The sequence below is a fragment of the Colletes latitarsis genome, chromosome 7 (genome assembly GCF_051014445.1).
Source record: "Colletes latitarsis isolate SP2378_abdomen chromosome 7, iyColLati1, whole genome shotgun sequence".
Classification (NCBI taxonomy): Eukaryota; Metazoa; Arthropoda; class Insecta; order Hymenoptera; family Colletidae; genus Colletes; species Colletes latitarsis.
Window position 1 is genome coordinate 10,449,465 of NC_135140.1, and position 26,595 is coordinate 10,476,059.

General features: G+C 31.8%; 1 protein-coding gene across 4 annotated transcripts; it reads left to right on the forward strand.

The window, feature by feature from the left end:
* Positions 1-194: 194 nt before the first annotated feature.
* Positions 195-26,068, forward strand: LOC143343855 (KICSTOR complex protein SZT2). Of its 4 annotated transcripts, XM_076769168.1 has the most exons (26): positions 195-583; positions 764-1,081; positions 1,174-1,251; positions 1,416-1,821; positions 2,323-2,543; positions 3,550-3,934; positions 4,940-5,189; positions 5,349-6,089; positions 6,689-6,888; positions 6,977-7,140; positions 13,660-13,960; positions 16,115-16,303; positions 16,427-16,615; positions 16,697-16,987; positions 18,097-18,473; positions 18,562-18,664; positions 18,760-19,599; positions 19,728-20,010; positions 20,182-22,094; positions 22,169-22,263; positions 22,392-22,818; positions 23,008-23,356; positions 23,605-23,770; positions 23,886-24,102; positions 24,309-25,393; positions 25,763-26,068. In XM_076769168.1, the coding sequence occupies exons 1-26, from the start codon at positions 563-565 to the stop codon at positions 25,892-25,894; spliced, it is 9,741 nt and encodes a 3,246-aa protein (XP_076625283.1). In that variant the 5' UTR covers positions 195-562; the 3' UTR covers positions 25,895-26,068. The 4 variants fall into 4 exon arrangements, with proteins under 4 accessions (XP_076625283.1, XP_076625281.1, XP_076625282.1 ...); XM_076769166.1 differs by having other exon boundaries at positions 16,427-16,987; XM_076769167.1 differs by having other exon boundaries at positions 16,427-16,987; positions 23,008-23,344.
* Positions 26,069-26,595: the final 527 nt, after the last annotated feature.

Consider the following 26,595-nt stretch of genomic DNA (forward strand, 5'->3'; position numbering starts at 1 on the left):
GAGTTTGAAAACGGACACTTCTCGATTTACGATAAAAAGCGCGCCCGCCGGAGGGTTAACTGAGATTCTTCCCTTTTATTTAGTTCTGGTGTTACGACACTCACGGCGCTGTACAGTGTTTCACTAAAATCGCGAGCAATGCCCATCTGCGATATTTATAATTTATCTGTGCTTCTCACTAGCGAAACGTAACTTCGGTAACTTACGTTTCAAATTGTTTCAGATTTATGAAAAGTGTTATGTTGACGTTAGTGATCGTTTTGTTCGTTGTTTAAAAAGTAATTGTATAAAGAATAATAATCGTTAATATAAATTCAACAACAATAAATAAAATTAATATTTTTTAACAGATAAATTTAATAGTGTATAATTTTATTTTATTTATTGAGGTTATGTTATATTTATTCCTTTGAAAATATAATCGAATAGTAATGAAGAAAATAGGTGACAATGTGACCTTTGAACAGTGTACGACGCAGAAATAATATTTATGGTGCATTAACATATTTTTTTCTTATCAAAAATTATGAGTGTTGAAATGTAAATATACGTCAAAATCGTCATGGCTGGTGTAAAAAATGAGGTAATTAAAGGAACTTTATGATAAAAGTATAGGTATTCTATAGATATTAATTATCCGAAAGAAATTCATCCTAATATTTCAATACCAACTGTATACACAACAGTTTTATATTATACAGAGTAGTTATAAGTATATAACAGAAAAGACTGTATAAAATAAAACTTCAACTTTGTGTTACAGGTGAAAAACATTTTAGAAGCAAATACTGTTTTTTTATTAATGAAAAAAGGTTTTCCTATATCTCGAAATGTAAGAGCACAGTGGATGATCGAGCATTTAGATACTGTGATAAATATTCAATCTCCGGGTTTCAAAAACAAAGAAACAGCAGAATTGGAAATTGTATCTGTGCTACCTAAAAATACACCTGAATCTTGGTCTCCCGAAACAAGTCATCAATTCTGTTATAAAGTGACTTCTACAACATCAATAATATTCTTAGCGCACAAATACAGAATAGTGTTTAATTTAGATTTAAGTCCATCGCTTGCGACTGTAGTAAGTGTTGGTTAATAGTAAATTTTTGTTAAATATGGTATATTATTGGGTTCAAAATACGAACAATTTTATTCAAAAGTGTGTATCTTTAGGATATACAACATGGTGAAATAGTTATAGATGAAGTCTGTGTAGCAACAAAACGTTTCTTGGAAGGCATTATCAAACCTGTAAGTAGTGATTTCTTTCTTCTTATATATCTATGATTCAAGTATTAAATAAACGAATTTGCGACAGTAACAAAAATTCCTTTACAAACACATTGTTACGTTGAAGTGTAATTTAATTAAAGTAAAATATTACATTAATACTATGAATCTATTTTATTTTTCAGTTGACTATACCAGGAAGTAACAGAAAAATGCAACCAGAAATTTATGTAACTATAATAGCACATACACCTTTTTTCACGAGTCCTGCCCAACAAGTTTTAGTACAAGGTTGGCTAGTAACTATGAAGAATGTTAATCAGCTTACAAATTTCATAGAGGAACAACTTAATATATTAGAAGAGAAAGTTGCATCTGTTACTGCTATAGCTAGTCAACAGTTAGAAAATTTAAGAGCTGAAAGTGAGCGTTTGGTGGGAGGCCTTTTTGAAGAAAGCAATACCTGTTTGAGCAAAAATAATAGCAGTTGTATAGTAAATACTTCGATCATATCTCCTGAATCAAGTTTTGTGAATATGTTGAGATACGGAATGTTAGCGCTTACACTTCTGCCGGAACACAGTTGTTCGCGTAAGTTTAATAAATTTATGTAATATGCAGGGTCTTTGGCCAACCCTGAGAAAAATTTTGATGGGATATTCTAGGGACCAAAATAAGACGAAAATCAAAAATACCAATTTGTTGATCGAGGCTTCGTTAAAAAGTTATTAATGTTTAACATTCTGTCTGTAGAACGGCAATCTGCGAACAACTGCGCACGCATGATAGTGGTTCTCATTCACAAAACTGTAAGGCTGTCGATACGTCACTAAGTAGAGTTTCTCATGCTGAGTGAGAACCACTATCATGCGCACGCAGCTGTTCGCAAATTGTCGTTCTACAAGCGGAACTTTAAACGTTAATAACTTTTTAACGAAGTCTCGATCAATAAATTGGTATTCTTGATTTTCGTCTTATTTTGGCCTCTGGAATCTCCCACCAAAATTTTTCCCAGGGGTGGTCGAACATGTATACATATCTTATTAAAACACTAACAGTGTGAAGTTATTTGCAATGATAATTGTTTTTCAGATATGATAATTGTGTCAGATGGTATAATAGGAACTACCGATGTTCATGTACTAGATTCTATTATACAACAGTTACGCGCAACTACTGTTGCATGCAGTTTTTTACGCGTTGGAAGTACATTTCATCCTCACTGTGCTGATGGTTTAGTTCCATATCAAGACCTATTATATTTCATTGCTCGAGCTACTTTGGGTACTTATATGTCTTTTATTCCATATGCTGTACGTAATATTTTTATATAACATTTATATCTGTCTATAAAATAATAGTAAGTATAATTCTCATTACTGTTAAATTTTTTATGTATTAAGTAATCTACAGGGTGTTCATCGTAATGTCCGGTATAATTTTTTCTCAATGAGTCACAATCGTGCTCTATTCGGGACAATTTGACTTGAAATAAAACTTATTAGTAATTTTATTACTTTTCGCGCTAATTTGAATCACATAAAAGTTTTATGTAGAATACACTCTGTTTGGAGATGATTCGTTACTATAGTGGGATCGTAGGTCAATTAGTCGAACATAAAACGTAAATAGTTTGATTATATTGATAAAGATTGGACTTGAAATCAGAAGTAATTGCACATTATAAATATACTAAAGTTGCTATAGACACATAGGAACATATCATGTGGTCCAAATAAAGTGTTACAACTTGTTATTCTTAGAGGATTTATGTCATAGAAAAGATGTAAACAAAGTACATGATACAAGGTACGATAATTACCACATTGACATTAAACGTTAAAATTAGATTCACAAATATAAAAATATACTACGAACAATCGACTGAGTGTAAAGATTTCTAGATCAGTACATTGTATGGGTATCGAACTTGAAGGATTAAAAATTAATGCGTTAAAGGCGACTGTATACATTTTTCCGAGAGTCGTCGATTTGTTAGCGTCGCTAGTACAACATTATAGAATGAGGACCGAATTTTGTGACTGTCCTTATTTTTATTACGTTACGATTTTAATTGTTATCTTAAATTTAATTTTGTCAACCTTATTTTTCTCTAATTACATACAAGTGCATGTTTAGTACACCACTCAGAATCAGTCCTGCTTGACAGTATTAGATATCTATAATAACTTCAATGTTTGAAATAGTTCTTCTGTTTCCTATAAAATTTATGTGGTTTTATAAGGAAATCTGTCTTATTTTTCATATGTGTACTTATAAAATGATGTGCATTTTATGGAATAATTAATATATTTGCAGACAGATTTAGACGAAACAGAAATGAATGTTTATCACAAACATTTTTTATGCTGGCAATTATATCGAGATGAACTTTGTGATATTTTGCCATATTATCCAAACTGGCACTCCAAAAACTCATTGTTTTATGAACAAAAATCTGCTCATCTTTTACAAAAAAAACAAATCGAAGATAAAGTTACTTGTACATTAAGTAGTCTATTATGTTGTCGTCTTCGAGAAGGATATTTAATAAAACGTGCTAATATTAGAGATGAAATGTTGGAAATTTGTTTTGTACTGTTATGGAAGTCTAGTGTTTTATTAGAATATGTAATAATGTGCCCTTGGACTACAAAATCATTGTCTGTATCCAATACAATACAATATACAATTACTATAGAAGGTAAGTTAGAGGACAAATTGTTACAATTTATTAAAAACTAAATTGTAAAAATATTTATAAATTATTTTATGCCAAATCTATCATTTCTTGCAAATGATGTCAGGATTTATAATAAAATTAAAACATGGTCCAGTCCGTGAAAAATTACATTACATTGAAGTTATCTTATAGAATTAAATTTTTTCATTGAAATTATCAATAGAACGAATTAATGAAATGCAGCTTAGGGTGCTGTGATTGCATTTCTCTATTTAAATTGTGAAAATATAGTAAAACAAAACTTAGAAATTCTAAATACAGTTCTGTAGTCGGGTCTAGGCATTTATTCAATATTTTTTTTGTGTTGCATTTATGTTGCGTTTGTGTTCCAGCAATCTATCACAAAGGACTGCAACCACCTAAAGTTTGTGCTACGTGTAATAATTTATGAGGTTTGATGTCCAAAAAAACATTGAAATTCTTTATATTCCTCAATTCTTTTGGGACTAATATGTATATAATTAAAAATATCTCTAATGAAACCTTCAACCCCTATTGGTAATTTCTGGCACGCATAAAAGGCACACAAATGAAACGAATGGCAGACGCACTTCAGTTTAAATAAATGGGGGATATCTTCTGATAATAGTGTACATAAAGAATGCCGTTCGCCGAACATTACATTTGCCCCATCAGAAGCATAATCGATCATATTTTTTTTGTAAGGTATATTTTTTGTATTAAAATATTTTGTTATTTTTTCATATAATGCATTGGCACATCTATCCTTAATTGGCAACAAACACATACGTTATTTAAACTGCTCTTTAAAGAAATAATAATACTTATAACATAAAGGCTTATCGGACTCTAGAATATAATAGATTGGGTTGCACGCGGACCACGGACCATGTATTTTACACCTTTAGATTACATTATGTTACAATTTTCTCAAAAGTCCTGGCATCAAATACAAGTGATCGATCTATATATTATAAATAAAGAGGAAACAATATTTTGTTACAGCTCCGTATGATTTTTTACATGACATTACGTGTTTATCAAAAAAGCCATTAAAATCACAGTATCGACAAGGCGTTGTGGACCGCTTTTGGACGGCATTAACAGGCTTAACAGAAAGTGATACCATGCTTGCGCATTTCAGTTGGTTTCCAGATTTTGGTTGGACATGGTATAGCGTTCCAGATACTATTAGGAGCGGCATGCCAGTCTTTTATTCGTCAGCGTATCCTTCACCTAGTACAGTACAACTTAGGTACATTTATGAAGATAATCCTAAAAATAGTAACGCCTCACGATTGATAAACTTATAACTGTTTAATCGTTGAAAAAGTATATATTAGTCACTATTTATACAGATTAATTATTTGTTGTTCGTGGTATGAATTTTAATATAAAACAAACTTGGTTTTAGTGATGCGGCATGTCCACAATTTGGACAAATATGGCAACCTGTAGTGTCTTTGAATCCTTTACAATGGGCGCGTTGGATGCATACGCAAAGAGTAACGTTAATTTTATCTCACGATAGACCACTGCCAAAGCATCTGCATCAAGCGAATCAGAGTGGCCGTTTTCAATGTGTTCAAAGCCGTCAGGCAGCCGCAGTTCTTTATGCCATGTTAAAAAATTGGGCAACTTTTGTTCTCGTTGAAAATTATACATATGTGCAATTCATTTATAGAGAAGCAGAGAAACCTCCTGTTTCATTTTCATTAATTCGAATTAATTGCAAGGGTCTGTGTGTCATCCTTAACATTGCATTTGCAGCTGGCACGGAGGGAGTTGTACGACACAACGTCGTTGTTGATCTTTTGGATCGGTTATCAAAACTTATTTTACCAAATAGACCAACAGGACAAAGAGAAACGCCATGTTGTACGATTATACACAAATCTTTAGAAAGAATTTTAATTAGATACGAGCGTATGCCGACTGATTTAAATTCAATTGTATTTCCTGATGGAACTCAAACAAACTCAACGAAAGCTACACCAATATTTGGAGGAATTTTAACGACTAGTTTATCTAGATATTTATATCACAACCGATGGCTTTGGCATATGAAGCGGCCATTTGTGCAAACCATTCCAGGAATTACGTTGCCGAGATTGAACATAACTGCAATTGCGAGGATTCTTTCAACAATTACAAAGTAAATATTTTATATTTATATCTTTTCTAGTTTGTTTGTTATGTTATTTAAATATGCAATAGATTAGTCAGTAAATAATTTCAATATGTTTATTAGTAGAGTATTCTTCTTCTACTCTTTGTGAAAATGTTTCCGCAAATCTCCTTGCTGCATCTTCGTCGGCACAGGCTATTTCTCCATGTATGTTCATTAAACGTATATTGTGATGTCTTTTGAACTTTGTTAACCAGTCTATACTTGCCTTAAATGTTGAATTTACTGACACCTCTTCGTTCAATTCGGCTGTTTTTTCCAAAAGTAATAAGTCCATTAGTGGATCACCAAATGTCCTTCGTTCTAGGAACCACGTATATAAATGTCCTTATAGCTCCTCATATGTCAGTTTTCTCATATTTTTCTACTTCTTAAATTAGTGGCTATTGTATAAAGAGGGGATTCACTCTTCAATTCATGTAGAATCGCCACCCTCTGCTCCATTGCCAATGAGGCTTTTCTCGTTGCGATCGCTTCCGTTGCATGCTTTTTTTGTTACGAATATAAAACAGCATCATTTGTGCGCGTCTGTGTACATATACATATATATTTTTCTATTGTATTAGGATGCGTTTAGCTGAAGGCTTTAATTTTACTTATTCAGCGGCTGGTATATTAAATATGGTCCTTGAAGTGCAAATGCAAGGAGTCGATAAAACTGATGCATCATATCCATGCATTATTCAATATATTCTGTTCCCTCCGCAAGTTTTATCGAACACAGTATTGGAACGAGACAGCACATCGGAGGAAGATACCGATGAAGGTAAGAGTAAACACGTTATTAAAATAAAATTAAAAGCAACGATGATTATTTCAAGAAACACCAAATAAATGGGTTTATTATATTTCAGGTACCGCTGACGGTGAAATGAGCATGGATGACTTCGAAAGTTCCGGTGATTTTCAAATCATTTCGGAAATTTGGATCGAGCCTCAATGTGGTTTTGTGCAATTGCCTGTACAACCAGCAGCAACTTACATGCATTTTTTGCAGTATCACGAACTTCCAGATGCAGTAAGTGTATATATTGTATTTATACAAATCTATATTTTTCGGTAGTTAGCACAATATCCGCTAAAAACTCCTCCGTCCATGGTGGACCCGCTTTTGCATTACTTCATTCCGGGTCGTGGTGCCTAGGTGTTTAGTCTACTTCTGCCTGTACTCGTGTTATGCGAAAGGAGGGTTTCACCTGTCTTCTAGACATCCTCCTCTCGCTTGTTACGCAGCACGTTCTCTATGTACATGACGACCGCTTGTCATTCCTCCTCATCACGGAGCATCACCCCGTGATATTGTCGGGGGTGATGTCGCCCATTAATATGATGAGGAAGGCTCATCTCGTTGCAAAGTGGTCGTATGCGAAGAACATATGCTCGGTACAGGCACGTGGGGGATCTGATCTTCCCTGAACAGGCCCTGTCAGTGACGGGGTGAGGTAAAAATTCAATTCACCGTGGACTCTCTCGTTCCACGATGTTAGATCTCCCAAAGTTGGCGGGTCATTGTGCCAAGGACATGTGTAGTCTGTACTTGACCGAAGAGTACCAACTCATATTTCGGATCCATAGGTCTTAGCCACCTTACGCATTACCTAGTTCAACAAAAGTTGAGCCAGGTCTACGCGTCGTAATTACGGTTGTCGTAGCTGACGTTCACACTGGAGAAGTATTTGTTTCTGTTGCTTCGTGGTACCGCGTGTTTCTTATTTTTCTTTGAAATAGGCAACAAGCGGCGACTTTTTCCAGAAACGTGGAACATTAATGTTCCTCGATGCTGCTTTAGCGTAGTCACAGATTTAGAAGATGTGTTGCAAGATGCAAGTCTTGCTACGAGATCGACCATGTCGTTTCCATTAATGTTTTCACGAGAGAGAATCTAAATGATATACATATAGAGATGTTTTACTCAAATTAGTTATTGGATTATATAGCTTCCGGATGAATATTCGTTTTAACGTTGTGGGTTCTTTTGACAATTAAAAGAGAGTCCCCCTACATAAAATTTTGTTCATGAAACTATTCGGTATTTGCTTAATGATACCTCGAGAAAGTCAAATAATCGCTCTATTTCGTAATGTTATCAGTAAGATAGATTTAACAGTTCATTGGCCTATTCCAAAGGGAATTATGCAATTCTTCTAGACATTATTATTACGCAAGAAACTTTTATATATGGTGTTTTCAATAAAAGAATTAAGTTCACCTTCATTTTTTTAAATGACATCACATAATTTTTCTACTTGCTATTATGAGTGGTATCGAGACAAATTAAGCAAAGTATCAAAGAAACGCAATTTTATCCGATACCGTTGAATTTGTCTCAATATTAACGATAATATAAAAATTATTCAAGATAGAATACAATTATATGTTGCTATTTAAAGAAGTGACAGTAATTCTAAGATTTAATTAAAAATAAAAGTTGCACTTTGTTGTCGATTGAACATTGACTAATTGGCGTTGATAACATTTTTTTATCACATTATCTGAAGTGTCTAAGAAATCATGGCGACCAATACGATAAACATTCGGTGAGATTATAATCTTTATGGATTGAATGATTTGTCCGTTACCGTTTTAATGTTACTTTTATTATTAGTAAATAAATACAATAAATTACTAGAATATTTTTTAAATTAGTCCATTTCTATCTAGCTATAAACGATGAATATGCCCTGGTGTTAAATTCTACAGATTCTTTCTACCTGCATTTAATTCATGAAGTATAAATCCGTTAAACTATAAAATAAATTCAAGGTCTTGGATATGTTTAAAAAGAGTTGACTATGATAACGGAAACCACCGCCCCATATTCGGTGTACGATATTTGGAACATAAATTTCCTTTTTACAGACCGCGTACGGTACTTTTGTTTATTCATAAATGAAACAAACCGTGTTGTAACCGTATTTAAATTTCAATATATCGCGTTTAAACTGAATAATATTTTGTTTAAATTCAGGCGAGAAAAGTGAACGGTGTAAATAATTAATTTACAGCACAAGGAATAAATTATTTAAGAAATACTCGTATGAATAAATTTAGAAATTTATACTTATTCTTTGGATGTTGTTCATTAATATACTTCGCAGGTTACATTTATGAGAATTTCGTCGTTGAAAACGGATAGTACTGCTTTATCGTCAATCTTATCGCTTCATTGGTTCTGATATTGATACTTACAACGATATATGATATTGTTCCTGTAAAGTATATAGGATAAGATTCGATTTTAATTTTCTACCAATGACTGCAGTGCGATTTTATCAGTTTTGTTTTCAACAAATTTTTACGATTAAAATAATTGTATTATTTTTTATTTCATTAGGTTTTATTTGTTTTTTTTTTTATCCGTCTTCTCCTATGCTAAACTACATTCTTGAAGTTATACTTACATAATTTATAATGTATTAAAAACTTAACAATAATCCTAATATAATATATTCAGTATACCTTTTTTTTTTAATAACGAATCAAAGTATTAAACTTACAAACTATACTGAAACTGATGAATGTAGACACAAATCTGTTTATATGATTCAATTAACAATATATTTTTTTATTGATTTAACTAATATAATATTTAAATTTGTACATATAACTATAATTACTGTAAAATATAATGTTTTTCGTTTTATTAGAAAGCAGTATGTAACCAGTTACGTGACTTATCTGTTATAAAATTAAAAAGTAAGATTTTTTCTTGCACGTTTGCAGTACGTTCGAAGTACAAGATAAATATGCCGTCGTAAGATAAAAGTTATCTAATTTTTCAATACCAGAAAAGTAAGTTATTAAAACCGATTACTAATCATTAAAAAGCCGGGCTTAAAGTGCATTTACTGATATATCGTAAATAATTTCTGATAATTTAATAAATATGATATTACTTTCTTGAAAAGTTATATGTTTAACTATGTTATTCTTTCCCCCCTCGTTATCTCGTGTTAAAAAAAGTATGCCCCCATTTTGTGACTTGGATTCATTTTGTATTAACCGATATAACATAGTAATTAATTCGTAAACTATATTGAGATTGATTAAAAATTGTTCTATACTGTTTCATGTAACATAAAAGTTTACGTGAGCTATAATAAAACGAACATGATTTTTTTTGCGATGAATTTAAATATATTTATAAACGAAACGGAGAAAATAATGAGATTTTATAGGTACATATTTATATTATCCTTTGATAAACATTGCAGTTTGTATGTATACTACATTTTATATTATTTTGGAATTCAAATAATATACAATACTAATAGATAAAACGGGTTGACGAACAGTAAACAAATTTAGTACTGTTTGATTATATTTTTAAATAAAATTATGGAATTAAAAAAATATTATGTATTACGTTAAATATCAAGGATAAGAAATATAGCAAGGTTCTTAGTAGGAATAAGGAGAGAATAAGTGTATAAATTGTCTATCACTACGTGCCGTTATCATTATTGAGGTGGGGCTTCGATATCGACGAAGGTACTCAGAACCAGGTTTTTCTATCAGTTGCCTCAGGTATATATAAGACCCCACACCCACCTAAATGTTTGTTAGTGTTCCGATTAACTTTTATACGCAACTTATTTTCCAATGTCCACGCAGTTCTTGTAAAGAAACGTTCCGGTTTAATAAACGTGAAACGTACCGTGTGTGATAAATATTTTTAATTCTAGTCTCCAATGTACACGCTAATTGGCATTACGATAAGCATTTCAAGTGTCGTTAAAAATTAGTCAGTGAAAATTTCAGAATTGATCTCGAAAGTTAACTTCAATTGTTATTTACTCGAGCAGGTATATCGAGATAAATGTCGTCTTAATATTGAAAAAAGAAAACACACGTGCACGTATTCGACTATTCAAATTATTACATATACATATATCATACTATTCGTAATTATACTTAACTCGCTAAGTTTAATTGCAATGTGTTGATACGAGAACTACAATATTAATTCAGTATTCTGCATCCTGCAATTACTTTCGAAATTTTATTACTTAGTAAAATCATAAAAGAAATATTAATTTCACTCATGGATACAATTAAAAAGAAATTTAATGTTGAAATTATATTTAAATAACTTTTAGATTGTTTCTTTTCTTCCCGCAAGTTAAAATCAATTATTTTCTAAATTAATAACGTTACTGTACAAGTAGAATAGTAATTAGTTAAATCACTTACAGTTACATAGAATGTTACTTCTCACGAAGTAATTCACTTTTTATTGATTTAACCGCAATTTTGTGCATTTACGATCTACTTTTAGAGGATAAATTTAAATTGTAGCGGTGTAGTAACGAATTGATATTGAGTTAATGGAAAGGTTCGGTTTTACTCCAGATTGTGAAGCTACGTGGATATCCTCGTAAGAAGGTTCTTGGTGACCGGCGTGAAGAAGTTGATCTCCATACAGACTGCATGGCCATTGCGTTATCTGCATGACTTGCAGTTGGAAGTGAGGATCTAGGCAGTGAGCATTAACGCTCTTAATAACTTGCCAGATCTAACTCTTCCAGCTCAAGGTCCTGCTGATTATCATCTTTCCATAGAGAACGGATTTATCATCTTCAAAATTGAATAATTTTCACGTAAAGGGATCAAGGTTCAAGTGGAGAAGTGGTCTCTACGCTTTGAATTCAAGTGAGATTCAACTCCTCCAACTTACTCCTGAACCCTTATATTCTTCGTGTTTACGTTCCCCTCGATATCAGGCAAATATTTTTATGCTACGAACATATCTGGGTCGTTGTGTGAACACATTCCATTGGTGCTTCTTAATACTTCAGTGAACATATGGCAATAGTGATACAATCTATTTAAACGCTTCCTGTTGTGAAAACATTTAACAACATGAAATTGTTGGCTCGATTCGATCCCGTTTATTTCCGAATATCTTTTCTAAAACAATGTTTTCGAAAATCATTATTCCCTCTTATGCGTTATTTAATTCGTAAGTATGCCAAATATCTTATCTTTAAATAATAACGTGTATTATATATACAAACTGTTCGTACTGTGTTTATTTTCGTATTCTTAAAATTACCAAAAATATTTATAAAAATACAATTCCAAAAAATCCATCGCGTAAAAAGTATTGCAAACGGTCGCATTTCTGTTAAAGCAGGGTACTTCTATATTGCTTTCTTTATTGAATTTTAATATTTTATTCTGATACATGTATTCGTATATTCAAATTTATTTTTATTTCTATTATTGCTATATTACATATATAAACATATCCACGCGTATTGGCCGTTTATATTTGTTAGGATTTGTTAAGAAACCAAGTAATGACTCGTCATGGGTCATTGCAAGGTGACTCATGAATATTTAATATCGAAAAACCAATTAAAAATCTGTACCCATTGTAAAGTCTCCATCATGGTTAAACACGTTTTAGTTGATTGTTCTTCTTAACAATCAAGCCGAAACAAATTCAACATTCCAGGAAACCTTGAAGCAGCGTTGAACGACGAACGTACAGCAACCGAAACAATTAATTTTATATTTTATATAAATTTACAAAATTAAATATGATTATGTATCGATTAAAGTAACGATTTTTTATTTTATTTTTATTTTATTTTTTAATAATTAATTAAGAAATAAACTCTTTACTATACCTTCATTTCCGTATTAATTTCGTCTTATTTCTTTAACATTCCTACTTTTATAAGTAACTTCTTATAATTTACTTTGATAAAAAAACACTCATAATTTGCATATACGGGGTGTTCGGCCACCCATGGGAAAAATTTTAATGGGAGATTCTAGAGGCCAAAATAAGACGAAAATCAAGAATACTAATTTGTTGGTGGAGGCTTCGTTAAAAAGTTATTAACAATTAAATTCAAAAATTTCAAATCGTTCTGGAAAAATTATTTTTGGTTGCGGGGGTCAATTACAATCATTTTTGGTGAATAGACATACCCCCGAAATCCTGCGCATTTTCGAAAAAAAAATTCAGTACGGATGGAACTTTAAACGTTAATAACTTTTTAACGAAGCCTCCATCAACAAATTGGTATTCTTGATTTTCGTCTTATTTTGGTCTCTAGAATCCTCCATTAAAATTTTTCCCAGGTGTGGCCTGGAATAACCCTGTATAAAAACAGGAAATAGAAAAAATTAATTTATTGTATTTATGAGTTATAATCGATCTAATTTTTACTTTGTTAATGAATTTATTTTAATTAAATTTGTAATTGTTGAAGTAATTATTACCTTACTAATATCAACGGTACTGTTAATAAATACAATTATTTTTATACAATTAAACTTTATGGTGGAGTGGAAGAATTTACTTATTATAAATCGATTGTGTACTATGTAGACATTTACCACAAACTTATTACTCCTGCGATATTTTTCGCATAGATCATTATGATCACCTCTGGTACTTAAACGATTATTAATATACTTTGAGAAAAGTATCGAAATTACAATAAAAAATAAACAGATTTCTCAGATCACAATTATTTTATTATTTCGTGATAATGTTTGTTTTGTTACTCTTTCTTATTAGATTGCTCGAGTGGACGAAGAATGCATCAACGCATTATTGACTTTAGAGTATTTAAGTTTGTTGAGCCAAGCAGTACCGAATGAAAAAAATAACGAAATTATTTACGGCCAAGCCCATCAAGTAAAATTATCGAAGAAGAATGTCAGAAATACAAAGACCTCTGGCTGTAATGCCGAGGAAGTATTTGAGGGTCTGCCATCCATCGACGAAAGAATACGTTTGATGCACTTTTTCTTCGACACGTTAAACATTTTGCCAAAATGTCAACAAGCTGAACTCTTATTTTCTATGTTTGTAAATGGTAAGTATATTACGTGTATTATTAAATGCGATATTGTTAAGTTCAACAAATTAAATAAGATCCCAGGACTCCGTTCGATGTCAGTCGTAGTTATCCTTTTATAGAATTATTTCTTGCAAAAACTAAAATGGTACCCGCCAGGTAGGTTGTAACATATCTAAGCGATAATCTAATCATCCGATTTCGTTCCTTCGTGTTCGCTTGGCGCGGTCGTCGGTACCGGAAACTCTCACGAGTCGAAGAGATAAAAGTAAAATAACATTTCTAAAATAGGCCTTTTCAAAATCATTCTTACAAGAATTTGTAAGCGTAGAGTGTTTCACAAGTCTTTTAAGTCTTGTTATTTCAACGACCGTTACCATCGTTACTGCAAATGCTTGTCATTAAGATTTATTTAATACCACTCCTTGGCACACTTTTCTAAATTGATCATCTTACGTAGGCTAACTTAAGACATATGGAGTTGCTAAGAATATTATTTTTAAGAAAATGTAAACATAAATGACGGCTGAAAATAAAGGCCATTTTCAAAGATTTTTAATATATGTTTAATGTTTTCAAAAGTACATTTCTTAAACTACTTCTTGTAAAAATTTTGCATAAAAATATTAATTATTATAACCATAATAGGAACCAGCGTGAGAGGCCTCCGAAAATTTTTTAGAAACGGGCGGACGTGTAATTTTTCACTGCAAGTTGTGAAGCAAGAAATCACGCAATTTTCTTAAACTATAAGGCAGTAGCTTCAGTTACGCGTACGGATTTTTATAAACAATTATTTATTATAAAATGGTGGAATTTTTTCTGAAGTAGAACTTGTAGGTACCTACAAAAAAGTATTAGGCAACTTTTCTGTAGGATATTAAACAAAATTATTAAAAATAAAATGAATTTTTAACAAAAATCCACGGGGGGTAGGTGCCTAAATCTTTCGGCGAAATTGAAAAGTTTCAAATCACTCTGGAAAAATTATTTTCGATTGCAGGGGTCAAACACAATTAGTTTTGGTCAATAGACATACCCTAAAAATCCTAACCATTTTCGAGAAAAAAATTCTTTACCGAAAATATAATTTCAGGCCAGAAATGTCACTCCAAAATTTCGAGCGTACCTTTAAAACGTCATAACTTCTGAACGGATTGGACGATTTTAATGTTTAAAAAAGCAAACTACGCGTATTTTAGTATAGAAGATGTAGAAATTGTAAAAATATTCGAAAAGTTGATCCTTGACCCCGCAAAATGAGAAAAACCCTATAAAAATGGTCCAATTTTCAAACAGCCGTAACTCCTATAATTGTGAATATATTTCAATGAAACTTTTTTCTGAAGTAGAGTTCATGGGTACCTACAAAAAAGTATTACACAACTTTTCTGTAGGGCGTCAAACAAAAATACTAAAAATCAAAAACGAATTTTGAAGAAAAATCGACAGGGGGTAGGTGTCTAAATTTATTGGCGAAAAAAAAAATTTCAAATCGTTCTAAAAAAATTATTATTAGCTAGGGAGGTCAATTACAATCAGTTTTGGTCATTACACATACCCCCGAGATCCTATCCAATTTCGAGAAAAAAATTCGAGTAGGTGCTGAAAGTTTTGGGTAAAAAAAAAGACTTTCGAATCGTTTTGGAAAAATTATTTTTAGTTGCAGGGGTCAATTCCAAGCATTTTTGGTCAACAGGCATACCCGCGAAATCCTACTCAGTTTCGAGAAAAAAATTCAGTACGGGCGGAACTTTAAACGTTAATAACTTTTTAACGAAGCCTCCATCAACAAATTAGTATTCTTGATTTTCGTCTTATTTTGGTCGCTAGAATCTCCCATTTAAATTTTTCCCAGGGGTGGCTGAATACTCTGTATACTGTTCTCACCTGTTGTTTCTTAATGTGAAGTTGCTTACTCGGTATTTACCCCCGACCATTGCTTTAACAGGCTCTGGCAAGTGCCTATACATTCGAAAAGTGCTGTTAGCTATCTCTGTTCTAAAAGATCACATTTACAATTAAAGAAAGAAATGTATATTTTGAAAAACGCAGTTAATATTTTGATAAAGTCTGCCATTATTGTAATTTGATCTTGAAATTCTTCATACTGTAATCATTTTATTTAAAGAAGTAGAATATAATTAAATTTGAATGTGTTATTATTACTAGGTTCAAATATCAAGAATGAAGGGCGAGGGCGTGCAAATAAGATCCTGATGGATAATTTTCTAGAGCATATAAAACAGTTGCATAATAAAGAACTTCTTCTAACATCAGCCGAGTCGCAAAAATTTACAAGGATGCTTCTAAACAGACGTCGAGATGACGGACCACATTTACCCTTTTTCTCTCAAAAAGGTATTAATTCATGTTAAACAAATAAAAATTATGAAATGATGTAAATTATAAAATGAAGGTAAAACTATGTAATTTAAAACGAATCGATTCTAATCTATTTGTTAACTTTAAAATTATTTGTAGAAAGACGGTTCTACAACACTGAGCAGAACGTCTACCCACGTTGGAAATGTTTCGTAAAAGGAATTAGTTCAACTCACGTAATTATTACAGTTTTACCTGCGTCGGAGAAAGATGTGCGCTTATTTACGTCACCCGTATATGCAGAAGAATTTTTTGTGAATAATAGTTCCGGAAGTAGCTACAAATCTGGTATATTCAACATTGATATTTATACGAATGATATTAATGTCACTGATTATGCATCATTAAAAAATAATAAATCGGAATTAGGCAATCAGTTCACCACAAACATGACATCAAACGCTATTGAGCAAGAAAGCTTTCTAGATTGTGAAGAAAGTCTCGTTATTCCCGTTTATGTGTATGATTGTTCGCTAGCATTGTTAATCGATACACTCACCGATAAATTAAAAATGTCATATACTAAAGACATTTATCAAGACCATACATTTAGAATTGGTCATCAGGAGTGCAAGGATTTTGTCGAATTAAAAGTTGGTTGTAACTTAAAACCTTCGTCCCCAGAACCAAAAAGCGAGGATTCCGATAATAGCGCAAGCGGTAAGTAAAAATTTCATTATATAATTAATTTCGTGTTAACAACGTGATTACTAGTATTATATATTTTTTTTTATAAGTGTACTGCACGCGTAATTATCGATGTAATATTTTCTAAATAAATCGCGTACCTTATAAGTTCGGATGGGATTAAGTTGAACGTGTTCCGTTCTAACTCTTGGACCATTCAAATAAAAAAATAGCAAAGTTGATATCTTCATTGGTTTCTAAGAAAACAATTTGTAACACTTTATTTGGAATATATAATATTCATATGTGTATATCAGAAACGGGAAAGTGACTGAAATACAGTTAATATAAAGGGGGTAAAAAAATGGCAACTCTTCAAGGAAAATTGTAAATTATATTTGATGTATGCATACTTGATTCCATCTTTTTATATGACGCACTACTACAAAGTATGGCAAAGATATTTCATTCGGCTTACACATTATGAGCTTTTTTATTGTTAAGCCTTCGATATATTTACAAATTATTTATATTTTATAATATGTTTATACTAAGGCATTGATATTATACAGGGTGTTAGGCCAACCCTGGGAAAAATTTTAATGGGAGATTCCAGAGGCCAAAATAAGACGAAAATCAAGAATACTAATTTGTTGATGGAGGCTTCCTTAAAAAGTTATTAACGTTTAAAGTTCCGCCCGTTCTGAATTTTTTTCTCGAAAATGCGTAGGATTTCGGGGATATGTGTAATGACCAAATATAATTGTAATTAACCCCTGTAATTAAATATCATTTTTTTGGTATGATTTGAAATTTTTTAATTTCGTCTAAAAATTTCTGTATCTACTCGAATTTTTTTCTCGAAAGTGGATAGGATTTCGGAGGTATGTGTAATGACTAAAAATGATTGTAATTGACCCCCGTAATCGAAAATAATTTTTCTAGAACGATTTGAAATTTTTGAATTTAATTGTTAATAACTTTTTAACGAAGCCTTAGTTAAGAAATTGATATTCTTGATTTTCGTCTTATTTTGCCTTCTAGAATTCCCCATTAAAATTTTCCCAGGGTTGGTCGAACACCTTGTATATTGGCGTTTACAAATGATTGCCATGAAATACTATTAATTTTTATTACGATAGATCAACGGAGCCTGATGGAACATTGTAAACTGTTGAGCTTGGCACACTGCCACTGTTATGTTGTTGCAGTTTATAAGTCATTAGTACTGCAACAACCTCTTAGTTACGAAGATATGGAAGCTGCCGTAGAACAATGCGAGGAAACTCTTATTGAAATTAATATAACGAAATATTTGCGATGTGTATGCAGGCATTTGAGTAAATTATCGAAAGAAGATTTATTGTATCAGTCGGATCATTCTACGTGTAAAGATGTTGAACCGTTACACAATTTAATTAGAGAAAAGTTTGAAAAAATAATGACTGTTGCATTTAGACCAGTGCCTGCACACCCTGAATTCTATTATTGTTCACCATCTTGGATAGTCAATAAAATGGTTCGTTATCGATTAAATATTATGAAAATGATAAACTTTTAACAGTTAATTGGAAAGTTAAGTTAGTGAAAAAAATTAAAATTAACAGGATCTTGTAGGATATCAAAAATCGGACAGCGATGATGAAATAGGAAATCCTATCTTTCATTCGGTGAACGTTGATTGTGCATCGCACAACCCTCGTAAAAAAGGTGCGTTATATTGAAAGCTTTTAAGGGATCGAAAATAGGAATTATGATTTGGAACATATGGGATGTATTATATATATTATTAATAATTCAATTAGGGAACATAACGTGGCCGGCTAAGAATATTCATAATGTGCCAAAAATTCCAAGCCATGGTTCAACAGAATCTCTCATCAGTGATTTGCAAGAGGAAAACATTTATGAGAAAGAGCAGCCTCTTTTTTTGCAACTAAACTGCTCTGTTCAATTTCAGTCTAGATCCGGTCTTAGTAGCATTCCAGTAAAATCTCTCCCTACCTGTCTCATGGAAATCGTTCAAAAAATGGAAGATTACAAAGAGAGCGATATAACTGATTTTAGTTCAACTAATTTGAAAATCACGTTGGATATCATCTGCTTAAATCTTCCAAGAGAAGTATTAGAAGTTAGTTTGGAACACTACTCTGGTTTAAGAACGACATCCTTCTCTAGTGGCTCGCCTGTTGGTAGTTTGCAAACAGAAAGCGGAAGTAGTCCGGAAAACAATACTAGAAATGAATTTTTTCCAGAAAAAATGTCTCATCTTCCATTAAACCAACATAGCGCAATAAGTAATTTAAGAGACGAAATTAAATGGCTTTTGCAAGATGAAACTACAACCGCATTATTGGATCGACCTTCGATAAACGAGGAGATTTTGAAGTTTGTAGCAAATCACGTTTCAGAATCGACGGACAGATTTAGCTGCAAATTAGAGAAAGTGCCACTACATTTTGTTTTTCCTTCAGAGGATAGTAAACCCAAGTTTTTAAATGAACTGAAAAAACTTGAAATTGACAAGTATTGCATTAAGCAAGAAGGGCAGTTATTTTATTTTATAAAGAATATGGGGCAAGTATCGGATGATACAGCACAGAAAACTTACAGGGACGATAAAAGAGAAACGGAAGTGAACTATGGTATGTTCTATTTCCGAAAAATATTACTTTTTTTTCTGAAAACCATTGTAACATAGGGTACATATAAAGTAAACAAATTATAATTTTCTGAGTATGACTCATAAGAATGTGTGTATTGTTAATCTAAGGTAATAGCACAGAGAGTATAACGCAAAAATTACAAGAAACTGGCAAAAAATGGAATACTGAAAAAAGTTGTAAAACTCATCTCAGATTTAAAAACTGTGACTCTGAGGCTTCTACTATAACGCAAGGGAAACCAGGTGTAGATGATGAATACAACGGACAAAATTATTCCGATAGAGGGTTTAAATGGCTGATAGATATTGATAATCGGAAAAGCTTTTTACCAAACTTCTGGCTAATCTTGAAAGTAGAAAGCGATTATGTTAACGTCTACTTTCACTGTAGGCGAGTAATTATATAAATCAAATTAGAAATGGAATGTTGATACTTTTACGATGCTCTGATTACTTAAATTTTAACGGTTTACATCGTTTATAAAATCTAAGGAATAAGAGCATCTTAAAATTGACATTCCGTGTTATGTAAATTATGTGTCACATTTGTTGTAATTTACAGATTTCTAGAAATTCCTTCGGAAGAAGTAACTAGTTATTGGCATACTCAAAAAACGTTGATCTCGCAAATAAAGAGTACTTGTCGTCGAGTAAACCAATATTTGCTTCTACAAAACCTTCACAAAACAAGTAAATGTTCCGATCTATTAGAAACAGAAACGAGCGAAGATTATAATTGGAAATCGGAGACGACAAACGAGCTTAATAATTTTGTACAAAATAGAGATTCAATAGAAACTTTCACTTCAGGAATGTTTCGATGTCGCGTAGTTTGGGAATTTACTTTCCGACTTCATCCCCGTTTAAAAACTGGACCTGGAAGATCGGGACTTTCGCGAGGCATAAAAGCTCTACACGGCGTGCTCAATAGATTTGCTGTGACTAATCGATGTAACATGTTTGTGTATCAAGAAAATAATAAAAATGTATTTTACTTAAGACTTCACGAACAAATAAGTGATGGCAAATCCTTACAAAATAAACTATCGGACAGCGATGAGAAACTTGTTGTTTCTCGGAGTAATAGTGTAGTTTCATTATCGCAAACAAAATTGAATGATAACATCACGTCAACTGATTCAAGACCCAGAGTTAGATCTTTTAGTGAGAAAGAATCGAACGCCTTAAACAAAACCGAAGACTCGATTGTCTTAATGGTACATGGAATTTCCGACGCAGGGCCAGAAGTTAAACGTGACTTGGTACAAGTTTTGCAGAATCGTCTGGATGACGCAGTACTTGAAGTTCTGTCTGTTATGTTAGCACGAAATCCAATGTGTAAATTGACTCCAGCCGATGTTCTTTTTATACAACCGCCAAAACCGCCAGAATGCATCATACAGTTGTGCATAGAAAAACACTGTATATCGTACATAGCTGCTCTAGAATTTTATTTACGACAAAATATACTTCAATTCTTGTACATACCAAAATACACCGACAATAGAATAGAGTATCATTTCCAAGATTATTCGCAGCTTGAAGGATCTACAAAAAGAGTAGCGGAATCGGATATTTTTGTATACAATCAAAGCCATTCTAGCGGAAGCAAAGGAATCGCTTGTATAGCATTAGCAATTACAGGCGATGATGGAGAACCAATTAAATCGTTAAAAGACAAATTACCAAAATACAATTTTCCAGCGACAATAAAAGAGGAGGATTTTGAGTTTATTGTCTCGACGTCAGTGTATGATAAAAACTCGACAAAATCATTGCCTCTGATCGAATTCAGAATTTGGAAACAAGGCAGAGTCAATCTGGAATCTTTGTTACAAAAACTATGTTCCGCAGTTAAACACGCTATTTGGGATTTAGTTACTGAATACAAATTCTTATCAACCCCTTTAACGGAACCGTTTCTAAAAAACATTTCAGAAATATTTACTGAAGATAAAGAAACTCAAACGCCAATGAAACTTGAAACACCGCAAAAGGGAGTAACAGATTTAGCAGTTAATCATTTTGGAGCAGGCGAAGAATCGAAATTACACGATATTTATTGCGTGACATTATCACAATGGTTTCGATTTGCTTTAGAAATTGGAGTTCCATCAGTAAAAAAGCATGAAATTCATATTTATCATAAACATGCTATACCCACTATTGTTAAGGAATTAGAAATCCTTATTCAATGTCAAGCACCAGATACTTCTAGTAAAGCTTTTGTTCTGAAAGATAAGCAACCTTTCATACAGAAATTTATTTCAAGTGAAAAATCATCGAAAAACGAGAAATATGATTGTTTCTCCTTAGAAAATACAGATAATTTAAATTTACCTCTTTACGTGCCATATGATTTTAATAATGACGAACAAAAAACTTATACTAAGTGTATATTAATTGCTAGAAACTTTTATCAGTGGAAAGCTTCCTTTAGCGAAAAATTGCAACCGGAATTATCTCTCCCGAAAGGTAATTTGAAAAACAAAGAACTCTTTAAAGAACATATGTTTAACATGCTTAAATTAATTTTTTCTATATTATAGATCAAAAAGTGTTGCAAAAATTTAATCCTTTACTTTTGGAATCGAATTTTGTATCGAGACAACGAATATTACTCGCTGAAATCCAAAATGACAACGTAAGTAATAATATAATGTGAATAATGTGATGCTGTTTTTCTTTCTAGAATTATTTAAATTTAATATAGAATACTATTACAATTAATTTTGTGTACTGCATCAACAACAAATTAAATTGTTATTGTAGATAATTCTTTACATCTATAATTGGTCGAAAGAAAAGTCTGAAAAATTGATAAAACAATCTACCAGTTTAGGGACATGGCTCTCTTCAAGATCGAATTTTGTTGTGAACATAATAATGCAAAAATTAGGAATATTTCATCATCGATCTACTGTGTCAAGGGATCAAACGAACTCGCAATATTTCCAAATTACGGATATAGAGAGTCTTATCAAATTCTCTTCTATACCACACAATGATGATAAAGATTGGACAAGATCTAACAATAGAACACAAAACATGAAACATAATCAATTTTCATGGAACGAAGTAATTGGTCAAACGATGCGTGATGTAAAATCGAATAGTTATTTTTGTAATAACATTGATCTTGTTACAAAGGCTGTATGCGACTTGCAAGATTTGCGGAATCACGAGAAAAAAATGAAAGGTAACTACAGTTCCGTTACGAAATAAGTTATTGCTTATTGCTTATTAAATTGTTGATTATATAATTTCACATAGAAAAAAAGACATTGAAAAAAAAGTGATCAATTGTTGAAGATTAATCTCTATAAATAACAATAAGCCATTAGTTATTAAATGTATTTGTGTATGTAAAATTATTTATACATTTCAGAGGACTTGAGTAAGTTATATGCGATGTGGCAAAATCGTAATGCTGCTCCGAGCATTCCTGTTTCAATCAATGCTTTAAATATGTCCAAACAACATTCTCGTTTGATACACTTTTGCCACACGCCTCTATTATTCTTGCCTTCTTGGCGTTTTCAATCTGCAGCAACGAGAGATCATTCGTTAACAGTACACCAACACTTATCACAAGTACAAACAAACCGGCAGATAGATATTGTGAAATGGCATCAAGAGTTATGCAGTTTGATGTCATCTGAATACAAACAATATCTTCAAATATTAGGGTTTCATCCAGTTCAAGTGGACCCTCTCGATGAAAGGCAAGGTTCTTGGTAATATGAAATTAATAGTAAATTGTCTTTATGTGAATAACTTACTTCCGTTTCACAATAGAAAAAAAGTATCAGAAATACAGAAGTCATAAATAATTTTTTATTTTTATCGTGATAAAATCTATATCTGCACTTATAACAAAATTATGGATATCAGATCATGGGTCCCTTAAAACTGGACAACTTTGATCTAACATTTCTTTTTTAGTGTGTATGAGATTAAATAACAGTTCATTGTTCTTTTTCAGTGTGAAAGGGCAAAATCAACAAGAATCTTATTATCTTAAAAAATCAATGCTGGGTGGTGTACTGCTGTTTGAAATTTATTTATCACAGCCATTCTTTATTGTTAAATTGCATATTATCGAGTGCAGTCGTTTACAAACAAAAACCAGTAGTGCGCTAGTTAATCAGGTAATCTGTTTCCACGTCGGCCAAATTATTAATCGTTTTATTAAATTCTTTTTTCTGAATTTTTGTCTAACTTTTTGTAAATAATTATGTTCATTAAAATTTAAATCCCTTACAGTTTCTATTAAGTTTTGTGGATGCGTGTGACAAAATTAAGATTAATATGCATTTACACTCGTTCACATATGATTTTCACTTACGGTGTATCCACTCATACATTGCCGGAAATGGACCTTGGTCGTTACAACAAGGTTATCATCTTATTCATTTTCTTGATGATTTTAATAAATATTATAGCAAAGCACCAAATTATGCTAGAAATCTCATATATAGTGGTAAGTTCTGCAACTATTTGATGTTTCTATTTCAGTATTATATTAAGTAAATTAGAATTTTTTTCATTAAATACAAATAGTCAGTACGAAAAGAAATTTAAATTATACCTAACTAAATGATAATTTTTTTACATTCCTACTTTTCCGTGTTTCTGTATTGTCATTTATAATCAATTATTTCTAAGAAAAGAATCTTTATATTTTAGATGTAGTGACTATTCGTAATTTGACAATACCAGGTCGGACATTATATTCTTATTTATTATCTCATGATAAGATGTATAATATGCGTGTATTTGAAATGAAAAACGATCGACAAGATTTCAAGGAAAGTGAATACGTTTTAATAAACTTAAAGAGTACACCATCTATCAGTTATTGTGATGCACAAGGCACAAGATATACTGACGATTTTGATGTTGCATTGATCGTATCACATTTAGAACAACCTCCACAAATAGACACAACGGAAATTACTTTGAAATATTACTTAATGCTAACAAGTAAAAGAGAATTATATCCAAAGAGGGAAGTGGAAAATAATAAACTCGGAAAATTTCGCACTGTATATAGTATCGAGAAGCCTGTAATAAGTACTTACGCAGAGCCAGAATCTGTTACGGAAATTCTACAAAAGGACTCGGTAAAAGAATTTTCACCAGAGTTTCGAGTGCTTGGTCAAGATTTAAAAGAAAATGAAAATGATCCGAAAATGCCAAGTTCTAATTTGAATACTAATTGCAATAGCACAAGTGCACCAACACCACCACCTGTTCCAAATTCTCCATTAACACAAAATGCAAATCTTCCAAGTGCGGCAATAAATTCACCATCGTCCCATTTAATTCAAATACGACAAGAATCGATTAATTACTTGGGCTACTATTCATCACACGAGCAATTAATGCAACAAACGATAATGTCTCAAGCAGACGCAGCTCGTATGCATATATTGAATATGGTAGATCGAGGAGCTTTACAATGCAAAACGCATCTACTATGGAATAAATTATTGGAAAGTAAATCGGCGATGAATTATATGGAATTTTCCGAGCTTTGCTCTTTGGCTCATGTTGAACCTTTATCGCATTTGGATCCAAGACTCAGGCCGTTTTTTAACCAACCACTTTCTTGGTATCAAACTTTATCAAAAGTTCTACAGAATAAATATCAAGAACATCATAAACAGTTTAATACATCGGATGGAAATATAACACATCTTCTTATACTACATCCAAGTTTCTTTCAAGTTTTTATGATGCTGACTATAAATCTACATGCTTCAAAAGGGGTTTGTAAATTCGTTATTCTAAAATTAGTTCACAGACGAGTATGTAGTACTTATCACTCATAATTATTCAAACCGTTATGGGAATAAGGAAGGATGACTGTATTTACTATGAGACAAATTTGTTTAGATAAAATAGAACTATAAGACATATTAAGAGACATAAAAAGCAATTAAAAGTTATTTGATGCATATCTGCAGTCTAACACTTGATAAAGTAAATAGCTCGTATTGTTCGAATAATTGTGGGCGGTAGATTTATATATAAAATTTAGGTATATGTTATGTACAGAAAAATATAAAATGTTTAATCTTAGCTAAAGTATTAAAAATTATATGGATAGTTTTATCATTAATTTTGTTTATTCTTAGGATTTGTATGCAGTTTATTGTAAATCGAAAGAAGTAATTAATACTCCATGCTGTATAGAAGACATTTACACTTTAATTGAAGGTTTTGTGAATGCTTGTTGTTTTCACTTGTGGATGAGTCTTTATAATTAGTAATAATTACGAATTATCAAAACAAAACAAATTTCAAAATATTATTCATGTCCTAAAAAAAGACATGAAACTAGGATATTGTCATTATCGAACTTTGATCATTTTTATCATTGTACTTCTGTTACATGTAATCTGTAAAAAGGTATATATATATTTTCTTGTTACAAAACTAAATATTTGTCTTTTATTTATTATTTAAAACACCATTATTATTACACGAGGTGAAGTGCTTTAAAGTTCAATATTTCTCTGGCTTTTAATCACAATTTAAGGCAAATATATTAGTGTAAAGTGAATTTTTACATGAACAAAATTAATGATGTGTACTAATGATATACTATTTATCATATATCTATGATAGTAAATTTGAATTTTCGAAAACTATCGATTACAATCGACAACTATTGATAATTACAAATGTCAGTGACTATAGAAGGTGTTCGGCCACCCCTGGGAAAAATTTGAATGAGACATTCTAGAGGCCAAAATAAGACGAAAATCAAGAATACCAATTTGTTGATTGAGGCTACGTTAAAAAGTTATTAACCTTTAAAGTTCCGCCTGTAGAACGGCAATCTGCGAACAGCTGCGATAGTGGTTCTCACTCACAAAACTGTAAGACTGTCGATACGTCACTAAGTAGAGTTTCTCATGCTGAGTGAGAACCACTATCATGCGCACGCAGCTGTTCGTAGATTACC

What these genes read in the sequence shown, in the direction of transcription:
- LOC143343855 (XM_076769166.1), top strand. Translation starts at nt 563, where the DNA reads ATGGCTGGTGTAAAAAATGAG. An exon ending in GGAGGAAGATACCGATGAAG is followed by an intron (nt 6,889 to 6,976) that starts GTAAGAGTAAAC and finishes ATTATATTTCAG; the next exon opens with GTACCGCTGACGGTGAAATG. An exon ending in CTTGGATAGTCAATAAAATG is followed by an intron (nt 18,474 to 18,561) that starts GTTCGTTATCGA and finishes TAAAATTAACAG; the next exon opens with GATCTTGTAGGATATCAAAA.